Raw genomic sequence first — 24,709 nt, 5'->3', positions numbered from 1 at the left:
GTACTTACCATTTCTCCCATTACTCCTGGAGGCCCTCGTTGACCAGGATCACCTGTTGGCCCCTGGGTGAGATGTGAGAAGAGATGAATAGATAGAGAGATAGAGACAGACAGATAGCAACAGATAAGACAAACGTGTAACACAACACAGAGGTCAAACAGTATAAATCAACACTTTTGCTGAGTGTGTAGACTAGAGAGAGAGAGAATTATCAGGCGTTCATCTCAACTACATTATGTCATGTAAACCAGTATTCATGTCATGTAAACCAGTATTCATGTCATGTAAACCAGTATTCATCATCTGGGTATACTACCCAGATGATGAGACTCTTCACCACACCTAATGTAGGACCAAATATGCAGGAAAGGGGTCTCACTCACCTGTGGGCCTGGCTTCCCCATCTCCCCAGCTGGTCCTGGGGGTCCCTGCTCCCTCTGCAAGCAAACAGAGAACAGAACAGTGTCAGGAAAAACCATAATGCACCCTGCTGTATTCTATTACCGGTATACTCTATAAGACCCTAATTGTGTCCCAAATGGCACCCTATTCATGTTATAGTGCAGTATTTTTGGCCAGGACCCATATGACTCTGGTCGAAAGTAATGCACTATATATAGGGAATAGGGGGCCATTTGGGATGCATTCCCAGCCAGTCTAGTCCCAGTCATGGGAGCGATGTCCATTACTTACAGGCCAGCCAGCGCTGAGCAACTGGTAGAAAGAGGTTTTCTGGAAGAAACATGGAGACATGGCAGATTATTTCAAGTTTCACAAAGTCAGAATTCATAAAAAAAAAGAAAAAAAAAAGGAAATGTATATGGATTTACATAACAATTTTATTAATGCCTATGTTCCATCGTTCATATCATTGCCATCTTAAAGGGACATTTCACTCATAAATTAAAAGTGCCTATGTTTTCAGATGCTTTCACAACATTGGTTGTGAACTGCAGATCCAGCTATACGCCTCATCCCAAATGTCAAATTTCTTGGTTTTCCTGCTTTTATTCAGTGCCATATCCTCTCAAAACAAAGCACTGGTGCTAAAATAAAACATATTTTCATCATCCTCACTCAATAGATACTGCAGCACAGTATCAGTTCAAAGCCCAGTGTAACAAATCGCCCATCACTACTTTACTCTTACAACGCATCTTTATTCAATAATGTCCATGCAGTTTTTCAACACGATGATCATCATGCCGTATTACACAGCCTGCAGCTGTGTTCAGACTCAGAGCAGGCAGGAAGATCAAACTGATGAGGGATGGCTGGAGCACGAGCTCACACGCACCAACAGTGTGGGGTCAAAGACTGTACAGCTAATCTGGGAAAACCTCTGGGGGAAAATAGGGTTGCAAAATTCAGGTAACGTTCCCCAAATTCCCAGGATTTCCAGAAATCTAAAACATTTTCCAGAAGTAACTGTCAATTTAGGGAAAGTTACCCGTATTTTGCAAACCTACACAGGCAGTCTATAGGTTCATAGCATTAGACTGAATGTCCCCCTGGAGTTGGGGTAAGGCTAAGATGGGAGTTGGGGAGAGGTTGTGTTACAGCTGGGGGTTGGGATTTAGGGGTGGAGTTGAGGTGTAACAGATTTCAGTTGGGTTTGGAGTGAGGTTCAGGTTCAGGTTAAGCGAGATAGGGTGACGTTGGGGTAGGATTCGGGGTGAAATGAGGGTTGTCAACTCACCTGAAAAGTAGCCCACTCCTCAACAGTGTTCTTCCACAGGTAGAAAGAGGGCAGGCCAGGTGGGCCGGGGGGGCCTGGATCCCCCTGTCGCCCTGCACGCCCCTCAGACCCCAGCTGGCCCTGTAAGAAATATAGTAGGTATTAGTTACAATATCTACACCTAGAATAAACTGAAATGATACAGTCAGTCCTATTGGACTGTGAGAGAAAACAAATGTACAGGAGGACTTGGAGTCAAAGAGAGGCTGCAGAGGCTAGGGGTTTACAACTGTAAACACATTCATTATTATCTGTACTTCAGTCGTAAAAAAGAATCTGTTCGCGCTCTGATCCTATTGCAATTCCATAATTTAGTAGGACACAGTAAAGGTGCATTGAAATGTGAGTAGGTCAAGCAGACTAACCCAACATATAATCATAGGCCATGATGCTATCAATTAAAACCACCTCAAGCCATTCCAAAACGTCAACTCCTCTTACCTTGTCACCTTTGAACCCACGCAAGCCAGCGTGACCAGCAAAACCCTGGAGAACGTAAACAACAACAGAGAGAAAGAGAGAGAGAGAGATCACAGAACATGTGAGACATTCATTCAAGTTAATTCAGGGATGCAGTGGGGTGCAGAGGGACAGCCCTCTCAACTTCTCATATAGTTCCTGTATCATACAATCAAATGTGATGTAACCGATGCCCTAGTAAGCTCAAGCACAACAACAAACAACTCATTGACTAACAGATGAATCCTAAAATCCAAATGAGTGTCGACAAAGAGCCCCCGAGGCATCATATCCATCTACAGCTTAATAGTACTGTAATAAACATTAACTACCAAATAGGTTACAACATCCGCCCTGTCCACTATTAACAGACTGAGACAGGCTGCAAGTCAGAGGAGAGCAGCTGACCCCAGTAAACATTCCCTTTACCAGGGTTTCCACTGCAGCCCACCTCCTATGAAAGCCAAAAGTCAGTACCTTTTAGAGGTCTTCCTGCCCACAGTTTAGATACTCATTAAGCCAGCTAAAAAGACAAGCTTTCAGAAGCCTAAAGAGCACAGCAATATGGCCATGCATTTAACCTTGGCCCCGCTGCCCTGTGGAAACTCTGGAAGCTGCAAAGTATACCACCGCAACCAACAAAATGGCTTCCTCTTAGTGGGGAGAAATAACAATCCAGCAACATCAACCATCACCAATCAACCACAAGGAATATGGTCCAGTACATTCAACACAAAAAAAAGGAGATTAATGTTTCTGGTCTTTTTAGTCAGCTATCATATGCAGTGCCCTCGGAAAGTATTCAGACCCCTTGACTTTTTCCATTTTTTTTCCTAAAAGGGATAAAAAAAAATAAAAAAATGCTCAGCAATCTACACACAATACCCCATAATGACAAAGTGAAAAAAGGGTTTTCGAGATATTTGCTAATTTAGTACAAATAAAATACAGAAATACCTTATTTACATAAGCATTCAGACCCTTTGCTATGAGACTTGAAAATTCATCTTAGGTGCATCCTGTTTCCAATGATCATCCTTGAGATGTTTCTACAACTTGATTGGAGTCCACCTATGGTAAATTCAATTGATTGGACATGATTTGGAAAGGCACACACCTGTCTATATAAGGTCCCACAGTTGAATGTGCATGTCAGAGCAAAAACCAAGCCATGAGGTTGAAGGAATTGTCTGTAGAGATCCGAGACAGGATTGTGTTGAGGCACAGATCTGGGGAAGGGCACCAAAACATTTCTGCCGCATTGAAGGTCCCCAAGAACACAGTGGCCTCCATCATTCTTAAATGGAAGAAGTTTGGAACCACCAAGACTCTTCCTAGAGCTGGCCGCCCAGCCAAACTGAGCAATCGGGGGAGGTGACCAAGAACCTAATGGTCACTCTGACAGAGCTCTAGAGTTCCTCTGTGGAGATGGGAGAACCTTCCCGAAAGACACCCATCTCTGCAGCACTCCAACAATCAGGCCTTTATGGTAAAGTGGCCAGACGGAAGCCACTCCTCAGTAAAAGGAGCATGACAACCTGCATTGCTTTTTCCAAAAGGCACCTAAAGACTGTTAGACCACGAAAAACAAGATTCTCTGGTCTGATGAAACCAAGATTCAACTCTTTGGCCTGAAATCCAAACGTCACGTCTGGAGGAAACCTGGCACCATCCCTACGGTGAAGCATGGTGGTGGCAGCATCATGCTGTGGGGGTGTTTTTCAGTGGCAAGGACTGGGAGACTAGTCAGGATTGAGGCAAAGATGAATGGAGCAAAGTACAGAGAGATCATTGATGAAAACCTGCTCCAGAGTGCTCAGGACCTTCGACTGAAAATAGTTGTGCAGCAACGCTCCCCATCCAACCTGACAGAGCTTGAGAGGATCTGCAGAGAAGATTGAGAGAAACTCCACAAATACAGGTGTGCTAAGCTGGTAGTGTCATACCTAAGAAGACTCAAGGCTTTAATTGATGCCAAAGTTGCTTCAACAAAGTACCGAGTAAAGGGTCTGAATAATGATATGTAAATATGAAATATATATTTTTATATAAATTAGCTAAACTTTCTAAAAACCTGTTTTAGCTTCGTCATTATGGTGTATTCTGCTCAGATTGAAGAGATTTTTATTTTATTTTTTAAATTCATTTTAGAATAAGACTGTAATGTAACAAAATGTGGAAAAGTCAAGGGGTCTGAATACTTTCCGAAGGCACTGTACGTCACGTCATGTCAGCATGAGTCCGTAAAGCTTAGATAACACATAAGATTTACATGCAACAAGGATATAAAAATTCCATGGAATGCCATCTACGTCAGGGGCTATAGCCAGACCTATCATTGTCGCACGCACGCACGCACGCACGCACGCACGCACGCACGCACGCACGCACGCACGCACACACACACACACACACACACACACACACACACACACACACACACACACACACACACACACACACACACACACACACACACACACACACACACACACACACACACACACACACACACACACACACACACACACAGCATGTTGTCAGTGAGTACAAGTATCTGGGGTTGATTACTAATGTTTATTTTATTACAATGTGTCTGTTAAGTAAATAGCTAACCATATGAATCGTGCCCTTGGCCCCATCATTGCAAAGTCTAAAGCCATGGGTGGCCTACCATTTAAATGTTTCATTAAACTGTTCCATTCATTGGTGCTACCTATTATTACGGTACTTGTGCTGCAACAATATGGGGGCACCGAAATTATACTTGTGTTAATGCTGTTTTAACCATGCCTGCAGATTTGAACTTGGTGTAGGTAAATACATGACAAATGCTGCTATTCAAGGCGATATGGGCTGGAAAACTATATGGCATCACCAGTCGCTATATATATATTTTTAAATTGGCAGATTAACGTCAAATGAACATCTATGTAAAAGTGTATTTTTTTTAACGGTTTGCGATGCTGCTACTGCAAATATTTTTTGTTCATATACCATTTCAAAGCCTTTTATTACTTCATCCATATGACTCGACACCGATACAGACAAAGTGTCCTCTAGAAATGAACGTAGTACTTTTGAATCAGAACTTTTAGAGAGCAATGAACTAAAATGTTACTAACGGATAAACAATCCTGAAAGTAAAACTGTGCAACTACTGCCTTTTTAAATGCACTTTTGGGATATAACCTTATGCACGTACTGTTTAATCCAAGCAATATAGAAGCGCGTTTGCTAAATTTAGATGTCAAATGGCCCCTCTCGCTATCGAGACTGGGCGATACACAAACACTCTCATAGATAAATGTGTATGTACTTTTTGTAACTCTGGTTCCATTGATACTTAAGCTCATGCCTTACTGTGGGTTATACAATGAAATTAGGGATTACCTTTTTTGTCAGCTGTCCAGCCAAAATGAAAATTTTAACGGTCTTGATGAACATAATAAACTATGTGAAATGTTATCAGGTAACTATAATGTAAATGTAAATGCCTGTGCCAAAGCCTGTCATCTTATCCTCCAACGGAGACATTTTTAGTGCCTAATTATTAGTGCTATTGTCCTTTAATCCACTGTATTTTGGGGGGTTTATGCATACATGTTTATAGATTACAGTACCAGTCAAAAGTTTGAACACATCTACTCATTCCAGGGTTTTTCTTAATTTGTACTATTTTCTATATTGTAGAATAATAGTGAAGACATCAAAACTATGAAATAACACATATGGAACCATGTAGTAACCAACATTTTTTTAAACAAATCTAAATATATTTTAGCTGTCATCAAGGCAGAGTTTGCAAAGCTGTCAACAAGGCAAAGGGTGGCTACTTTGAAAACATTTCAAATATAAATATATTTTTGATTTGTTTAACACTTTTTTGGTTTCTACATGATTCCATATGTGTTATTTCATAGTTTAGAAAATAGAACAAATAAATAAAACCCCTGGAATGAGTACGTGTTTCCAAACTTTTGACTGGTACTGTATGTCTGTACTATTATAGATGACCACTCAATTTGAGTGTATGTGTACAAATGTGTACAAAAAAAATCTGTATTTCGTATTATCGTATCATTGTTCAAACTCTAAACTCTATATCACCATGGCCAGGAGCCCATGAGACCATAATGTATTCTTGCTTTCCAGGAGAAGGTGCTTCATTACTGTAGTCTTCCCCACTGCAGAGCCTTTTACTCTTCATTCATGTTCTCTACAGCCGGGATTAATCACAGTAATGGTGTCGAGTGATCCCAGGCCTTTATAACAGACAGATAGCCAGGCTGAAGCTCCAGGACCAAGCCAGACTGGGCCAGATGTTGCTCCATCTGGGTCTGGTTCTGAAGGATCTAAGTGGTCCGGCCCGGTCTTGTAAACCAGGCAAACTTCTGATTGGGCCGGATAGCAGAGCTTCATGCCCCCTCCACCAATTAAAGAAGCTTGTTGATGTGATTGCTGTGACTAATGCGGTAATGAAGACATTGACACTTGGTGCCATTTGGAGCTGTGGAGTTGCTAATGTGAAGAGAGGAATATGAAAAATATCAGAAGACTCTTACCTCCTTTCCTGGGGGCCCCATTCTGCCTGGGGGCCCTCTCTGGACCCTATACATCTGGCCATCAGAGCCCAGAACCAGGTCCCCTTCTCTGGATACGATGGTCACAGTGCCTGGGCGTTCTGGTCCTCGTTCCACAGTGATAGCACAGTCAGGGTTTGGGTCAGGCTGGGTGGGGATGTGTGTGGTGGGTCTCCTCTCCTCAGTCACAGCTTCTAGAGGGGGGGCAGGGGGCACTGAGGTGGGGGCGAGGGCGGTCCGTAAGGGGGTCTGGGGCCCCTCCACCTCCTGCCTCAGCAGGTTAAAGTCTGGGTGCTCCGGGTCCAGGGGGGTCTTTATTGGAGTCTTAACAATGGAAGGCTTCTTCGAGGAAAACTCAGGATCCAAATCAATAATGCTGTCATCCGAGGGTTTCCCGGGAAACAGGCCGATGCCCCTCAGTCCAGAGTCTGCCGTCTTCTTGTCCATGGTGATGTTCTCGTCCAGGAGTTTGGAGGAGGGCTCAGGCTTGCCCTCATGGCTGCCCTTAGGGCCCTGCCTGCTGGGTTTCCACTGAGGATTAAGGTGCCCCCCGTGGAGATTTGGATCAGCCAGATCTGTGTCTTCATCCACCACAAAGACGTCTCCTCGTCCCACCATACCTTTCTGGTGGGGACCCCATGTCCCGTCCCCACGCTGACTCCCAGTCTGCCCAAACACATCCTATGGAGACACAACACAAACATAATTTATGAATTCTGGTGCTGAATAGGATTATACACTGAGAGTACAAGTAGGTACACCTTCGTAATATTGAGTTGCACCCACTTCTGCCCCCCTTTTGGACCCCCTTTTGCACTTGTTGTCCTTTGGCTGGTGGACCATTCTTGATACACATGGGAAACTGTTGACCGTGAAAAGCCCACCAGCATTGCAGATCTTGACATACTCAAACCGGTGCAACTGGCACCTACTACCATACCCCGTTCAAAGGCACTTAAATATTTTGTCTTTCTTGTCCATTTACCCTCTGAATGACACACATACACAATCCATGCCTCAATTGTATCAAGGCATAAAATGTTTTTTTTTTTACCTGTCTCCTCCCCTTCATCTACACTGATTGGAGTGGATTTAGCAGGTGACATCTGTCACGTTGTTCGTAATAATGATGGTCGGACCAAGGCGCAGCGTACGTAGAGTTCTACATACTTCTAATGAATGAAGTGAAACTTAAGCAAATACAAAACAAATAAAGAATAACCTAACCGTGACGACAATGCAGTGCTAACAGACAACTAAACATAAACAATATCCCATAACCCAAAAGTTAAAAAAATGCTACTTAAGTAGCAGACCGTGGACCGTCTCAGGAGGTTCCGGACCGCGGACCGTCTCAGGAGGTTCCGGACCGCGGACCGTCTCAGGAGGTTCCGGACCGCGGACCGTCTCAGGAGGTTCCGGACCGCAGACCGTCTCAGGAGGTTCCAGACTGTAGACCGTCTCAGGAGGTTCCGGACTGTGAAACGTCGCCGGAAGCTCTGGACTGGGAACTGTCGCCGGAAGCTCTGGACTGGGAACTATCGCCAGAAGCTCTGGACTGGGAACTGTCGCTGGAAGCTCTGGACTGGGAACTGTTGCCAGAAGCTCTGGACTGGGAACTGCTGTTGGAAGCTCTGTACTGGTGATCGTCGCAGGAAGCCTGGTGCGTGGGGCCGGCACTGGTGGTACCAGGCTGGTGACACGCACCTCAGGGCGAGTGCGAGGAGCAGGTACATGATGTACTGGACTGGGGAGGGGCACTGGAGGCCTAATGCGTGGGGCCGGTACAGGTGGCACCGGACTAGTGACACGCACTTCAGGGCGAGTGCGAGGAGCAGGAACAGGACGCACCTGACTGGGAAAGCACACTTGAGGGAGAGTGCGAGGAGCAGGCACAGGACGTACCGGACTGGGGACACGCACTTGAGGGAGAGTGCGAGGAGCAGGATCAGGACGCACCTGACTGGGAAAGCGCACTTGAGGGAGAGTGCGAGGAGCAGGCACAGGACGTACCGGGCTGTGGAGACGTACTGGAGACCTGGTGCATATAGCCGGCATCAATGGTACCAGAATTTTAACACACTTCGCACGGCAAGTGCGAGGAGCTGGCACAGGACGTACTGGGCTGTGAAGGTGAGCTGGCACAGGACGTACTGGGCTGTGAAGGTGCACTGGAGACCTGGTGCGTATAGCCGGCATCAATTATTCCGGAACTTTAACACACTTCTCAGGATGAGTACGGGGAGCTGACTCAGGTGGCACCAAACTGACAACACGTTCCTTTAGGCAAAATCCGTGCATCCTCCACCAACTCACCAACTCTCTCATTTTTCTCTCCTCCAAATTCTCCTTCTTCTCCCAGACTGGCTCTGGTTCACTCCTCGGCTCCACCGACTGCTCCATGTGTCCCCCCCCCCCCCCATTTTTTTTATTGGGGTTTCTGTGGCCTTCCTCCCCAACTTCGTCGCTGTCCCTCCTTCGCTGCTCCGCCTGCTTCCATGGCAGGCTCTTCTCTCCTGCCATTATGTCGTCCCAAGTCCAGGATGTTCTCTACCTAATCTCCTCCAAAGACCAGGATGCCATTACATCCCGGGCTTGGTCCTTTGTAGATGGGATATTCTGTCAAGTTGTTCGTAATAATGATGGACATATATGTTTTGCATAAGATATGTGAAATACAGTGACTTCAGCATCCATATCTAGTAAAAAAAAATCTACTGCAAAATACATATATTTAAAAAAAAAAATAATTTCAATTTTTTTTGCCCTTTTTCCCCCCCAATTTCGTGGTATCCAATTGGTAGTAGTTACAGTGTTGTCTCATCGCTGCAACTCCCGTACGGACTCGGGAGAGGCGAAGGTCGAGAGCCATGCATCCTCCGAAACACAACTCAACCAAGCCGCACTGCTTCTTGACACAATGCACATCCAACCCGGAAGCCAGCCGCACCAATGTGTCAGAGGAAACACTGTTCACCTGGCAACCTGGTCAGCGTGCACTGCGCCCGGCCCGAGTCGCTAGTGCGCGATGAGACAAGGATATCCCTGCCGGCCAAACCCTCCCTAACCCGGACGACGCTGGGCCAATTGTTTACCTCCACAGCATCCAGCCAACTCTGCTGCCGAGTCGGAGAGAGCTTTTTAATTTCTGCCCAAGCATTGTGTCGTTGGGCCTGTTGTCTTGATTCCATTTTCCATTAGACAGACCCTTCTTCTCCTGGCCACTTCTCATAAAAGCACGTTTTCTTTTTCGACATTCTCATTGCCAGTGACCAGAAATTCCGCAATAATGACATACACCAGGTTTCTCTTTTACTGAACGATAATGTTGTTGGTTTCACTTGGAACCGGCACAACTTTGATACCCACGTCTGGTGGATGCTAAAACGTTTTTGACCATTCATCCAGATGCTGATTTATGTGTGATTACGGTCTCTAGAAGTGTATCTTTACTTCCTTTTACAGCCTGTGTTCTGGTTGGCCTAAGACATCGTTTGTCACTGCTGTCAGAATCTGTTGACTCAAAGCCAGGCAGTGCTGACCAGATGCTTGAAACCTGATCTGCCTTGCACAACTCAGTGTGAGAATAGATAGATTGGAGAACAGAATTTCTCCTTTTAAGGCTTTCAAACTATCCTTATCTCTCTGCAATGTCATCATATTATTATTTATCCCCAATATTTACAGTTGACGTTCGGAAGTTTACATACACCTTAGCCAAATACATTTAAACTCATTTTTTTACAATTCCTGACATTTAATCCTAGTAAAAATTCCCTGTCTTAGATCAGTTAGGATCACCCCTTCATTTTAAGAATGTGAAATGTCAGAATAATAGTAGAGAGAATGATTTATTTCAGCTTTTATTTCTTTCATCACATTCCCAGTGGGTCAGAAGTTTACATACAGTCAATTTGTATTTGGTAGCAATGCCTTTAAATTGTTTAACTTGGGTCAAACGTTTCAGGTAGCCTTCCACAAGCTGCCCACAATAAGTTGGGTGAATTTTGGCCCACTCCTCCTGACAGAGCTGTTGTAACTGAGTCAGGTTTGTAGGCCTCCTTGCTCGCAAACGCTTTTTCAGTTCTGCCCACAACTTTTCTATAAGATTGAGGTCAGGGCTTTGTGATGGCCACTCCAATACCTTGACTTTGTTGTCCTTAAGCCATTTTGCCACAACTTTGGAAGTAGGCTTGGGGTCATTGTACATTTGGAAGACCCATTTGTGACCAAGCTTTAACTTCCTGACTGATATCTTGAGATGTTGCTTCAATATATTCACATCATTTTCCTCCCTCATGATGCCATCTATTTTGTGAATGCACCAGTCCCTCCTGCAGCAAAGCACCCCCACAACATGATGCTGCCACCACCGTGCTTCACGTTTGGGATGGTGTTCTTCGGCTTGCAAGCCTCCTCCTTTTTCCTCCAAACATAACGATGGCCATTATGGCCAAACAGTTCTATTTTTGTTTCATCAGACCAGAGGACAGTACGATCTTTGTCCCCATGTGCAGTTGCAAACCATAGTCTGGCTTTTTTATGGCGGTTTTGGGCAGTGGCTTCTTCCTTGCTGAGCGGCCTTTTGGGTTATGTTGATATAGGACTCGTTTTACTGTGGATATAGATACTTTTGTACCTGTTTCCTCCAGCATCTTCACAAGGTCCTTTGCTGTTTTCCGGGATAGATTTGCACTTTTCGCACCAAAGTACGCTAATGTCTAGGACTCCTTCCTGAGCGGTGTGACGGCTGCGTGGTCCCATGGTGTTTATACTTGCGTACTATTGTTTGTACAGATGAACGTGGTACCTTCAGGTATTTGGAAATTGTTCCCAAGGATGAAACAGACTCAAAAAAATTCTGAGGTCTTGGCTGATTTCTTTGGATTTTCCCATGATGTCACGCAAAGAGGCACTGAGTTTGAAGGTAGGCCTTGAAATACATCCACAGGTACACCTCCAATTGACTCAAATGATGTCAATTAGCCTATCAGAAGCTTCTAAAGCCATGATATAATTTTCTGGAATATTCCAAGCTGTTTAAAGGCACCAACCTTCAAATAGAGTAAGGACTCCGACCTTTTAATAGAGTAACAAAGGACTAAACTCTGTAATAAAACAAAGGACTTATACATCACAGATACATATCACTCATTGCATGCACTATTTTAACCAGATTTGGTTATTTTAAAATTATATTGGGCTAGACTCACCCAGCAATTCTGCCATCAATCAGGAGATTAAGAGTTGACTCCCCAAAGTGGGTTGTGCACAGCCTTCTCTCTTTAATCTGGATCATCACACAGTTAATACGTTTTTCTTGTTCTTGTTGTTCAGACCAATTCATCCGGGTCACGGCACCAAGTATTAGCAATTGATGTTATTCAATAACACAAACTCCAAAGCAAATCAGGAGGAGAAAAATATGTTTATTCGAGAAGAACAAATCATAGATTGTTACATACCCCAGTTTCTGTGTTGTTGTGGGTTTGTATGTGTGTGTATTTCAGGATGGCTTCCTGGATTTCAAAGCAGCTGATTGGTCGGCCCATCACTAGTTGGAGCTCTGACACCGCCCTCTCGTCAGCGGATATAGCTATCTGCAATTACGGACTCCTTCAGCAGCTTGAAAAGGCAGTGTTCCTTTGTTAGGAGAGAGAACTTCTTCGTATGTCCTGTGTTGATTGTTGGTCTGGAAAATTTGTTGAATGTGTTTTTGTAGCTGCTCCTGAAGAGGTAAGTGTATATAGTACCTAGTGTTTTTGGTTTATTTAAATTTGAGTTTATTTTATTTATTTGAGTTTATTTTATTTTTACAGGGACAGTGCACATTAATCAACGTTTCAGTAAATGTGCCGGTTTTAGCCAGCCGGCTAATTTTCAACCGCAGTCCCTGGGCAGGTTATTAAAAACAATTACAATATAGACAATAGCAACATAGAACAAGACATAGCATACAGACATAGCAACATAGGACAAGCAAGACATAGCATACAGGCAGAGCAACATAGAACAAAAAGCAGCAAGACAAAATTCATAAAAGCAACAAAGTGTTTCCACACCTCACAAGTTACAGACAACAGACATGGACAACAGACAAATTGTTCCCTAAGTTTGAATAATTCTATTTAATTTGTTCCCAGGGGGGAAGGGGAAGGCATCTTGGGAGTGTTTAGGCAAGAGGCCTGCAGGCATACATGTTAAGTTCATGTTTTAAGTATCCCTATACTTCTGTTATTACGGGGCTATCACTCGGTCAAGAGTGCGCCTGCGCAGGGAGTCGGTTGGTTGATGGACCTAGCCTTGAGTGTAATGGCTACCTTGTAGTGTGTTCATATAGTATAGTAAACTTTGTTAAGCTGGAACCTTGTCGTTGTGTCATTTCGAGTTAACAAAACATATACCCGTTGTATTTACTCTGTCTATGTACACAAGGTAAGACCTGGGCGGACCACCCTGTGTATTTTGGTTAGCGCGCCAGGTGGTGCTAAGAATAGGTAACCAATGGGTAGACAGGTAAGGTGGGAGAGGGGGAACTTTAACTTTCTTTGTTTTGGTTTCGTCCAACCCCTTTTCCCCACCTTACCGTGTGAAGGAAGAATAAATTCCCTGTAAATGGTAATATTCTCTGCCTCTGTCATCCTTACCCGCACCTACAATCACATACCTTTTTTCACTCCACGGGGAGTTGAGTTGTAGCAGGGTATTGCGTTCCCTCCTCCATGAGGCGTACGTAACATGTTATGCTGGGAGCTAGATGTTCTGTCTCCCCTGTCCTCAGCTTTTCTCCACCGAACAAAGGAACAAGATGCCAATTATAATCCCCCACCATAGCCTGGGGTTGACCTATCAGAAGTCCTTGCAGTACAACTGCGCAAATGGCCAAATAACACGTATCCTGCTCCCGACTCAATGTACAGAACGTAGGACACGTAGCTCTGAGTTCAGGACTGACATTCCATAGATTCTAAACAGCTGTTGAACTGAAACCCAACTCCTATTTACAATTCCCTATTGATCATTAGTTAGGGTTGCAAAGGGTTGGAAACTTTCTGGTAAATTTCCGTAATTTTCCCGTAAGCTTTTCATGGGAAGTTAAGCCTAGGAATTTGGGGAATTTTGCTTAAATTCATTAAAAAAAGTTCGCTTATAACAGTGAACCTTTTTTTGTGGGATACACAAGGCAATTCTAGGTATTGTGGCATATTTTGGTTAAACTATCCCCAATTCAATGGAATTGCAACCCTCTGCATGCAAAGTGCATTCTTCCATTACATGTGCAGTGCACTATTCCATCACATGTACAGCTGATTCTCAAGATCTTGCACACTAATGAGATGCTATTGAGCCTACACTACTACACTGTCTGAGCCAAGGAGTACATGCTTTCTGGTAAGTTTTGATTACAATACTGGGCGGGGTGAATATATTTTATGACATACATGATTTTTTGTTAACAAGTAAATAGTAGCCTACAGCAAAGTGTTTAAATCATTTCTAGCTTGTTAACCATTTCTGCTAGTTAGTTTTTGCTACCATGTGGGTTTTAGCTTGCTTGAGCCTGATAACTGAGGAGTGTTAATTCACTTGTTTCCATACATGTCTCATTTAACAAAAAAATCTTACAAAGGAGTCGTTTAATCTAACTGTTTAACTATGTATCTGTACATGGAATTGTGTTTGGTATTTGTTTACTCATTTTTTTCTCATCTTTACAGGAAAATGCCATGGGCACTAAATGTGTGGAGACATTTCACTGCAGCTAATGTAGAAGCAAAAGCTGTGCACATTTGCAAATACTGTGCCAAATCATATGTGAAGAATGCAACAAAGATGCAGAATCATCTGGCCAAGTGCATAATGTTCCCTCAGCGCTCACAACAAGCAACCTCTGACAAAAGTACCTCTACTTCTATTCGAGGTGAAAATGATGAATCAGACACCTTATCGACAGCTCATGGTTCTCCTGGAATCAGACGTTTTTTTTGACTCAATGGAGGAATGTAGTCAGAGAAATGCTGATGAATGTCTTGCTTGAGCTGTGTATGCAACTGGTTCACCTCTGATTCTCACAGGAAACGTGTATTGGAAGAGATTTCTGAATGTTCTTCGCCCAGTATACCCCCCTCCAACCAGACATGCTTTATCTACTCATTTGCTGGATGCAGAGTTCAACAGAGTTCATGTGAAGGTCAACCAAATAATTGAGAAAACAGACTGTATTGCAATCTCTGATAGGTGGTCAAATGTTTGTGGGCAAGGAATAATTAACTACATCTCAACCAGTATTCTACAAGAGCACAGACACAAGGGACAACAGACACACCGGTCTCTACATAGTAGATCAGCTGAAGGCAGTCATCAATGACCTTGGACCATAGAAAGTATTTGCACTGGTAACAGACAATGCTGCAAACATGAAGGCTGCTTGGTCTAAAGTGGATGGGTCCTACCCTCACGACACACCCATTGGCTGTGCTGCTCATGCATTGAATCTGCTCCTCAAGGACATCATGGCACTGAAAACAATGGATACACTACAAGAGAGCCAAGGAAAAGGTTAGGTATGTGAAGGGTCATAAGTTATAACAGCAATCTACCTCACCAAGCAAAGTGAGAAGAATAAGAGCACCACATTGAAGCTGCCCAGCAACACCCATTGGGGTGGTGTTGTTATCATGTTTGACAGTCTCCTGGAGGGGAAGGAGTCTCTCCAAGAAATGGCCATACCACAGTCTGCCGATATGGACAGCCCCATCAAGAGGATCCTCCTGGATGATGTATTTTGGGAGAGGGTGGTAAGCAGCCTGAAACTCCTGAAACCTATAGCAGTAGCCATTGCACGGATTGAGGGAGACAATGCCATCCTGTCTGATTTTCAGACTCTGCTTGCAGATGTAAGAGAAGATATCTGTACTGTCCTGCCCACTTCAATGTTGCTCCAAGCAGAGGAAACTGCAGTTCTGAAATACATCAAAAAGCGCAGACTTCTGCCAGAAGCCCATATACAAAGCAGCGTACATGTTGGACCCCAAGTATGCTGGCAAGAGCATTCTGTCTGGTGCAGAGATCAACAAGGCCTATGGTGTAATCCCTACCGTGTCTTGCCACCTTGGCCTGGATGAGGGCAAGGTTCTTGGCAGTCTGGCGAAGTACACTTCCAAGCAAGGGCTTTGGGATGGAGATGCAATATGGCAGTCGTGCCAACATATCTAATCAGCCACCTGGTGGAAGGGACTTTGTGGATCTGAGGCTCTTTCCCCTATTGCCTCCATCATCCTCCAAATCCCACCAACATCAGCCGCCTCAGAGCGCAACTGGTCCTTGTTTGGGAACACACACACCAAAGCACGCAACAGGCTGAACAATACAAAGGTTGAAAAATTGGTGGCCATCCGGACAAATTGGATTTTTTTTGAGCCTGACAACGAGCCATCCTCAACGAGGTTGGAAAGTGACAGTGATGTTCAAGAGGTGGACATGGAAGCCTGAGCAGAAGACAACCAAAGCTTTAGATTCTAGACTATCCTTTTACAGATGTTGAAAACGTTTTTGGGAGATGCAATGGATCAGTCAAAATTCCCTTTCTTTTGTTGTTCAGTGAAATCATCCCATGTGAAGAGTCAACTAATTTAATTAAAGTTCAATTAGTAACTAAATCATTTAAAAAAATTGTGATTGGAAGGATTTAATAATTTGCAATTATGTCTACTTATGATAAGGTAAAACATTTATGTTTCTGTCTCCATTTGGTAAATATATCCAATGCAAAAAACATCTACATTTAAATGGTATTAATTTGCATATATGTCCGTTAATTCCCATATTTTCCCACGGGAAATTTCCACCTCTGAATATTTCCCAAAAATTAGTACTCTATTTAGTTTAGTACTCTTGTCCTCTCATCCTCTGCATTGTGTATTTATCTTCAAAATATTCTTATAGTTGGATGACAAACATATTTCTCAGAGACACAAGCTATTTGTCTGTTTATTGTTTTGTATGTCTTTTGGGTAAAATCTGTTTATTTCTTGTTGTGTATACATAACTTGTGGTGAACTGTGGAATTTGGTTTTACAAAACCACAAAATATTTCTCACAAGACAATAAACAACCTTGACCCATCTATCAATCATGCTGGTTGAATTGGTCTTGGTCCTTATCAACAGGGAACCAAGCAAACTGTAAAACATTCATAAAGTTAGAGTTGACAGCATCCTGAACTGCAGTGCTATCTGTAGACTACCATCATGCCCCATTGACTCTCCTATCTTTCTACACCTTTCGCATTCAACAACCTCAGTAAAAACATCACCTCTTAAGAACTGTGTACTTCCCTTCCCATTTTAACACATACAATACCATTAGCAACGAACTGCCTTCCGAGGTAAAAGTGAAAACTCCTACACCAGAACACGCCCACAACAACCTGAAGTTACATTGGCTTCCCTCCCTTCCTGTGCACATATCTAGCCCAGGAGAGGGTGTTGGGCTTGGGGGAAAGTACAGAAGAGCTGGATGTGTGTGTATGTGTATTTCAAGTTTCAAAGTTTACTAGCAACGTGCACAGGATACAACAGGTGTAAAAGACTACAATGAAATCTTTCTTGAGAGCTTTTTCCCAATAATGCAGTGACGATAATACAGATAATAATAGAAAATTGAATTAAAAAAAACACACAAAGTACAATAAAAGTAACACGAGAATGAAAGCATACACAGGTCAGAGCGACTGTCACACCAGCCTTCGCTTTGGCTCCTCCTCCTCCTGTCCAGCTCAGGCATTCGGCATCGCCGGCCTTCTAGCTGCTGCCGAACTTGCTGCTGGCAAACTTCACTCATCAATCCCGGCCTTGGGTCGTTGTCACGACTTCCACCGCAGTCGGTTCCTCTCCTTGTTCGGGCGCCGTTCGGCGGTCGGCGTCACCGGTCTTCTAGCCATCGTCGATCCACTTTTCATTTTCCATTTGTTTTGTCTTGATTTCCTTTACATCTGGTTTTCATTTCCCTCATTAATTGTTGTGTATTTAACCCTCTGTTCCCCCCATGTCTTTGTTTGTTGTAAGTGCTTGTGCACATGTTTACTGGTGCGCGTCGGGTTTTTGTACCCATGTTGGTTATTTCTTTATGCCATTGGTTTTGCAATTAAACTGCTCCGGCTATTACCTAGTTCTGCTCTCCTGCGTCTGACTTCCCTGCCACCAGTTACGCACCCCTTAAAGAATTCCATACCCAAACATATGGTGTCAATAGGAGCAGGTGCCGCTGGTATAGGGGTCGATGAGTGCGTCCAGGAGCAAGCGGCGATGATCCACCATCTCGGCGCCGCCATGGAGTGCGTCGTCCAAACCATGGACCGCTGGGAGAGACAGGGAGTTCCTCCAGTGCCTCCACCAGCACAACCAGGGCCTCCACTACTCACCTCCTCTTCACCCGGTCCCAGTGGGTTTTGTCTCGCCCTTCCCCGGGAGTATGACAGGACGGCTGCACGCTGCCAGGGTTTCCTATTGCAGCTAGATCTCTACCTGGCAACCGTCCACCCGGCTCATTCGGGCCATGAGAGGGTGTCCACCCTCGTCTCGTGCCTCTCAGGGAAAGCCCTGGAGTGGGCCAACGCCGTGTGGGGAGAAGGAGTTGCACCGCCTGACCATTTCAAGGATTTTTATTGCCAGGACCGGCCGGGGGAGTGGGTGGCGTTCGTGCCCTGAGCAGAGATTGCCCAGAACTTCCTTCCGCCACTCCTCCACTAACCTCTCCCCCTTCCACTGCGTACTAGGGTATCAGCCGGATCTGGCTCCTTGGCATCAGAGTCAGACTGAGGCTTCTGCGGTGGACGACTGGTTCTGGCGCGCGGAGGAGACATGGGACGCTGCTCATGTTCACCTTCAGCGCGCCGTGCTGCGCCAGAAAGCCAGCGCAGACCGTCACCGCAGTGAGGCCCCGGTGTTCGCACCGGCTCTCGACCCGAAACCTGCCCCTCCGTCTGCCCTGCCGGAAGCTGGGTCCGCGGTTTCTGGGGCCATTTAAAGTCCCGAGGAGAGTGATCGAGGTGAGGTACAGGTTACAGCTTCCCCCCAATTACCGTATTAACCCATCGTTCCATGTGTCTCTCGCTCCAGGAGTGTGAGGTGCAGGAGGTTCATCCGCCCCCTCGACATCGAGGGGGCTCCGGCGTACTCTGTTCGATCCATACTGGATTTGGGCGAGGGGCCTTAAGTACCTCGTGGACTGGGAGGGGTACGGTCCGGAGGAGAGATGCTGGGTTCCAGGGGAGGACGTGTTGGACCCTTCAATGCTGCGGGAGTTCCACCGTCATCGTCCGGGTCGCCTTGCACCTCGCCCTCTGGGTCGTCCCCAAGGCCGGTGTTGGCGCGCTGCTGGAGCCGTGCGTCAGGGGGGGGGGGGGTACTGGTCACTCTCCTTGTTTGGGCGGCGTTCGGCGGTCGGCGTCACTGGTATTTCTAGCCATCGTCAATCAACTTTTCATTTTCCATTTCTTTTGTCTTGTTTTCCTACACACCTGGTTTTCATTTCCCTCATTAATTGTTGTATATTTAACCCTCTGTTCCCCCCATGTCCTTGTGTGGAATTGCCACCAGTCACGCACCCCTTACACTCGTCACCATTACACACACCTGGTTCCAATCCCCACTCTATCACTGTATAAATACTCTGTCATTCGTCTTTGTCGGTCATTGTATATGTTGCTTGTTTTCTTGAGAGGAATCTCTCCTACTATTTCCTCAGTACTTATTATTTTGCACTTTCAGTTTCGACCCGCGAAGCGAGGCGCCGACAGAGATGGCCGCCTCACTTCGTGTTCCTAGGAAACTATGCAGTATTTTGTTTTTTTACGTGTTATTTCTTACATTGGTACCCCAGGTAATCTTAGGTTTCATTACATAGTCGGGAGGAACTACTGAATATAAGAGGAACGTCAACTCACCATCAGTACAACCAGGAATATGACTCTCCCGATTTCTCCTGCAGCGTGACCTCCACCTTGCCCGTCATGCCGGCACGGCCTCCGATAGGGACAAGGTGGCCTTGATGTTCTCGGTGCTGACAGGCCGGGCTCTGGAGTGGGCGCACGCCGTCTCGGAGAGGGATGGTCCAGAAGTGCAATCCAATGAGCGCTTCACCCAACTCTTCTGTGCCATTTTCGACCACCCTACAGAGGGCCGAGAGGGAAGTGAGCGTCTCCTCCGTCTACGCTAGTGGTCAAGGACAGCGTTGGAGTTCGCTCTGGATTTCCGGACGGTAGCTGCGTCCACTGGCTGGAATGACCAGGCCCTGTTGACGGTTTTCCGCAGCGGGCTACAGGCAGACGTCCAGAGCGCGCTGGCCTGTCGTGATGAGGACCTCACACTGGACCAGCTCATCGCCTGGGGGTTCGGGTCTCTCCCAGGAAAGTCCAGCCAGACTGAGCCCATGGAGGTGGGCACGACACACTTTTCCCCAGAGGAATGTCAACGCCGCTCTCAACAGGGTCTCTGCTCCTACTGCGGGGAGTCGGACCATGCCTGGAATACCTGTCCCAGAAGAAGAACCAGGCGAGCAAGCGACAGGCTGAGGAGCGTTCCTGCACCTTTCCAGGTAGTCGTGGATTAGCCTTGCTCCTCTCTGTCCACCCAGCCCGTCCTCCTTCCTGTCACCTTCCCGGACTATCCTGCCCCCCCGGGTCCTGCCCTAGTGGACTTAGGTTCAGCAGGAAATTTCCTAGACCGGTCAGTGGCCTTATCATTACGCATTCCTCTAATCCCTTTACAACCCCCTATCCCAGTCCATGCCCAGACAACTGTCCCCTAGGAACAGGACTGGTGTGCCAGACCACGATTCACATTTCCCTCACAGTTGCTCACAACCACCATGAACGCATCACTTAGACTCTCCTGCACACCCCGTAGTTTTAGGTTTCCCCTGGTTACAGTTAGATAACCCCAGGATATCGTGGACAGAGAGGAGGTTGTGGGTTGGTCGCAGGAGTCGCAGGGGAGGTGTCTCTCTGTGTCTATTTGTGCCACCTCCTTGGAAAGTCCAGACCAGGCCACCCACGTCCCTATCCCGGAGGAATACCGGGACCTACAGGTGACTCGTGTCACGTGCCTGACCCTTCATCACACATGGGACTGCACTATCGATCTACTGCCTGGTTCTACTGTGGGGGCACATCTACCCTCTCTCGCATGCAGAGACCGAAGCGTTGGAGGTCTACGTCCAGGAAGAGCTGGCAAAAGGATTCCTCTGTCCATCCACCTCTCCGGCCTCCTCCAGCCTCTTTTTCGTGAAGAAGAAGGACGGAGGTCTCCGCCCCTATATCGATTACCAGACACTGAATAAGGCAACTGTTAAATTCATTTTCCCCCTGCCTCTCATACCCACTGTGGTCGAACAGATGCACGGTGCTCAGTATTTTACCAAATTGGATTTACGCAGTGCCTACAACCTGGTGCGCATCAGAGAGGAATATGAATGGAAGACCGCCTTCAGCACCAGCACCGAACACTACGAATACAGGGTAATGCCCTACGGCCTGATAAATGCACCCTCTGTGTTTCAATCCTTCATTAACGAGGTGTTTAGTGATGTTGGGTCACTGTGTAGTGGTATACATAGACAACATCTTAATCCTGACTATCTCCACAGCATGATGCTGCCACCACCATGCTTCACCGTAGGGATGGTGCCAGGTTTCCTCCATACGAAACGCTTGGCATTCAGGCCAAAGAGTTCAATCTTGGTTTTGTCAGACCAGAGAATCTTGTTTATCATGGTCTGAGAGTCCTTTAGGTGCCTTTTGGCAAACTCCAAGCGGGGTTTCATGTGCCTTTTACTCTACCATAAAGGCCTGATTGGTGGAGTGCTGCAGAGATGGTTGTCCTTCTGGAAGGTTCTCCCATCTCCACAGAGGAACTCTGGAGCTCTGTCAGAGTGACCATCGGGTTCTTGGTCACCTCCCTGACCAATATCCTTCCCCCCAATCGCTCAGTTTGGCAGGGCGGCCAGCTCTAGGAAAAGTATTGGTGGTTCCAACTTCTCCCATTTGAGAATGATGGAGTCCACTGTGTTCTTGGGGACCTTCAATGCTGCAGAATTCTTTTGGTACCCTTCGCCAGAACTGTGCCTCAACACAATCCCGTCTCGGAGCTCTACGGACGATTCTTTCGACCTCATGGTTTGGTTTTTGCTCTGACATGCACTGTCAACTGTGGGACCTTTATATAGACAGGTGTGTGTTTTTCCAAATCATGTCCAATCAATTGAATTTACCACAGGTGGATTCCAATCAAGTTGTAGAAACATCTCAAGGATTATCAATGGAAACAGGATGCCCCTAAGCTTAATTTAGAGTCTTATAGAAAAGGGTTTGAATACTAAGGTGTTTCTGTTTTATATTTTTAATACATTTGCAAAAATGTCTTAACCTGTTGAGGCTGGGGGCGCTGTTGTCACTATTTATGCTAATCGTGTAATTTTTGAAACGGCTTCCCACAAAATTCTTGATCGTACAATATGCATATTATTATTATTATTGGATAGAAAACAGTCTATAGTTTCTATAGGAGTTGAAATTTTGTCTCTAAGTGGAACAGAACCCATTCTACAGCAATTTCCCTGACATGGAGTCAGATTTCAGAAATTTTGGCCCCTGATCTGGAGTCAGTTAAAAGGCCACTGTTATTGCTATGAGTATACGGACACTGCTTACGTCTTCCCCTGGATGCCTTTACGTGATGACGATTTGAATGGGGTCGATTGCGCGTTCACAGGCACTATAAATTAAAAAACCCTGTAGCTAGCAACTCTTTTTTTGGTGCGTCACGCGCGTGGAGGACACCGACCCGCACCTGTTCCAAGCATTAGTGTTGGGAGTAATCTTTCTCCGGTCATGTTAAGACTCGTTATAGGAGTTAAAAACATCATAAGGTAGTTAATTTAAAGCGTTTTATAGCAATTTATATCCGTTTAGTGCGATTTTGGGACATTTATTTCTGAAATGCTGTGAATCGCCGGGCACGCTTCCAGTTCATGCTGAACGCAGTTGGCATTTCCACATGGCAAGAGGACAGCTTTCCACCAAAAGACGATTAGACCCAAGAAAGGATCCTTTGCCCAAGATACTGATGGAAGAACAGCTCAAAGTAGGACATTTTTATTATGATAAATCGTGTTTCTGTCGAAAAATGTTAGTGGCTTAGGACGCCATGTTTTTTGACGTAGCTTCGCTTGGCGCAAACTGTATTGAAAAGTAAGGATAATTTTAAAAATGTAATTCCGCGATTGTATTAAGAATTAAATTGTCTATCAATCGATGTCCACCCTATATTTTTTAGTCACGTTTATGAGTATTTATGTATAAGAGTAGATCACTGTCTAATATGGCGCACGGACATTTTCTCACCAGCTGGGCTACTTTCCCCATTGTCTAACCATGATTTTGGTGGCTAAATATGCACATTTTCGAACAAAATGTATATGCATGTTGTAATGTGATGTTACAGGGGTGTCATCTGAAGAATTCTGAGAAGGTTAGTGAAAAAAATAATATATTTTGGCGATGTTGACGTTATCGCTCACTTTGGCTAGAATTAATGCTGGGGTAATGTTTGCACCTGTGCTATGCTAATATAACTATTTATTGTGTTTTCGCTGTAAGACACTTAGAAAATCTGAAATATTGTCTGTATTCACAGGATCTGTGTCTTTCGATTAGTGTATGCTGTGTATTTTTACGAAATGTTTGATGATTAGTAAGTAGGTAAACACGTTGCTCTATGTAGTTATTCTAGTCCATTTGTGACGGTGGGTGCAATTGTAACCTATGCCATCTACCTGAAATATGCACTTTTTTCTAACAAAACCTATCCCATACCATAAATATGTTATCAGACTGTCATCTGATGAGTTTTTTTCTTGGTTAGGGGCTATAAATATCTTAGTTTAGCCGAATTGGTGATAGCTACTGGTGTTGGTGGACAAATAAAAGATGGTGGATTATGCTAATGTGTTTTTAGGTAATAGATGTACATCTTTACATATTGTGTCTTCCCTGTAAAACATTTTAAAAATCGGACATGTTGGCTGGATTCACAAGATCTGTGTCTTTCATTAGCTGTATTGGACTTTAATGTGTGAAAGTTAAATATTTAAAAAAAATAATCTTTTTGAATTTCGCGGCTCTGCCTTTTCAGTGGGGGGGGGGGGGGGGGGGAGTGCCGCTAGCGGCACCCTCATCCTAGACAGGTTAATCCATTTTAGAATAAGGCTGTAACATAACAAAATTTGGAAAAGTGAAGGGGTCTGAATACTTAACGAAAATACTGTATATACTAATGGTAATGGACATCAATAATCAATTAACAATGAATATCAGTGTAATGGTAGTAATACATCGAATCAAAAATCTTTTTAGCGGCAGCGTAGGTTTAAGTGGGGTGTGAGCGTATGGGTGCAGGTGTGTGGCGTCAGTAATGAGTGTGTGTATGTGACGGGAAATGGCAAGTGTCTTCACTGACACTTTCAACCTCTCTCTGACCCAGTCTGTAATACCTACATGTTTAAAGCAAACCACCATTGTCCCTGTGTCCAAGAATGCCACGGTAACCTATCTAGCACTCACATCTGAAGTCATGAAATGCTTTGAAAGGCTGGTCATGGCTGACATCAACACCATTAACCCAGATTCCCTGGGCCCACTACAAATTGCATACCGCCCCAACAGATCCACAGATGATGCTATCTCTATTGTACTCCACACTGCCCTCTCCAACCTGGACAAGAGGAACACATATGCTAGAATGCTGTTCATTGACTTCAGCTTAGTGTTCAACACCATAGTGCCTTCCAAGCTCATCAATAAGCTAAGGACCGTGGGACTGAACACCTCCCTCTACAACTGGATCCTGGACTTAATGATGGGCTGCCCCAG

General features: G+C 45.1%; 1 protein-coding gene across 1 annotated transcript in view; it reads right to left on the bottom strand.

Annotated features, from left to right (window-relative positions):
* Nucleotides 1-24,709, bottom strand: part of LOC129863254 (collagen alpha-2(XI) chain-like) — a 92,337-nt gene that overhangs the window by 19,671 nt on the left and 47,957 nt on the right. Inside the window, exons 7-12 of the mRNA XM_055935158.1 lie at nucleotides 6,763-7,461; nucleotides 2,180-2,224; nucleotides 1,700-1,819; nucleotides 694-732; nucleotides 384-437; nucleotides 9-62 (exon numbers count right to left, since the gene is read on the bottom strand). Coding sequence (XP_055791133.1) covers nucleotides 9-62; nucleotides 384-437; nucleotides 694-732; nucleotides 1,700-1,819; nucleotides 2,180-2,224; nucleotides 6,763-7,461 — 1,011 coding nt within the window. The remainder of the gene's footprint in view (nucleotides 1-8; nucleotides 63-383; nucleotides 438-693; nucleotides 733-1,699; nucleotides 1,820-2,179; nucleotides 2,225-6,762; nucleotides 7,462-24,709) is intronic.

The sequence above is a fragment of the Salvelinus fontinalis genome, chromosome 10, assembly GCF_029448725.1.
Source record: "Salvelinus fontinalis isolate EN_2023a chromosome 10, ASM2944872v1, whole genome shotgun sequence".
Lineage (NCBI taxonomy): Eukaryota > Metazoa > Chordata > Actinopteri > Salmoniformes > Salmonidae > Salvelinus > Salvelinus fontinalis.
Note: the sequence above shows the minus strand (reverse complement) of the source record. Positions and strands in the feature narration are given on the sequence as shown.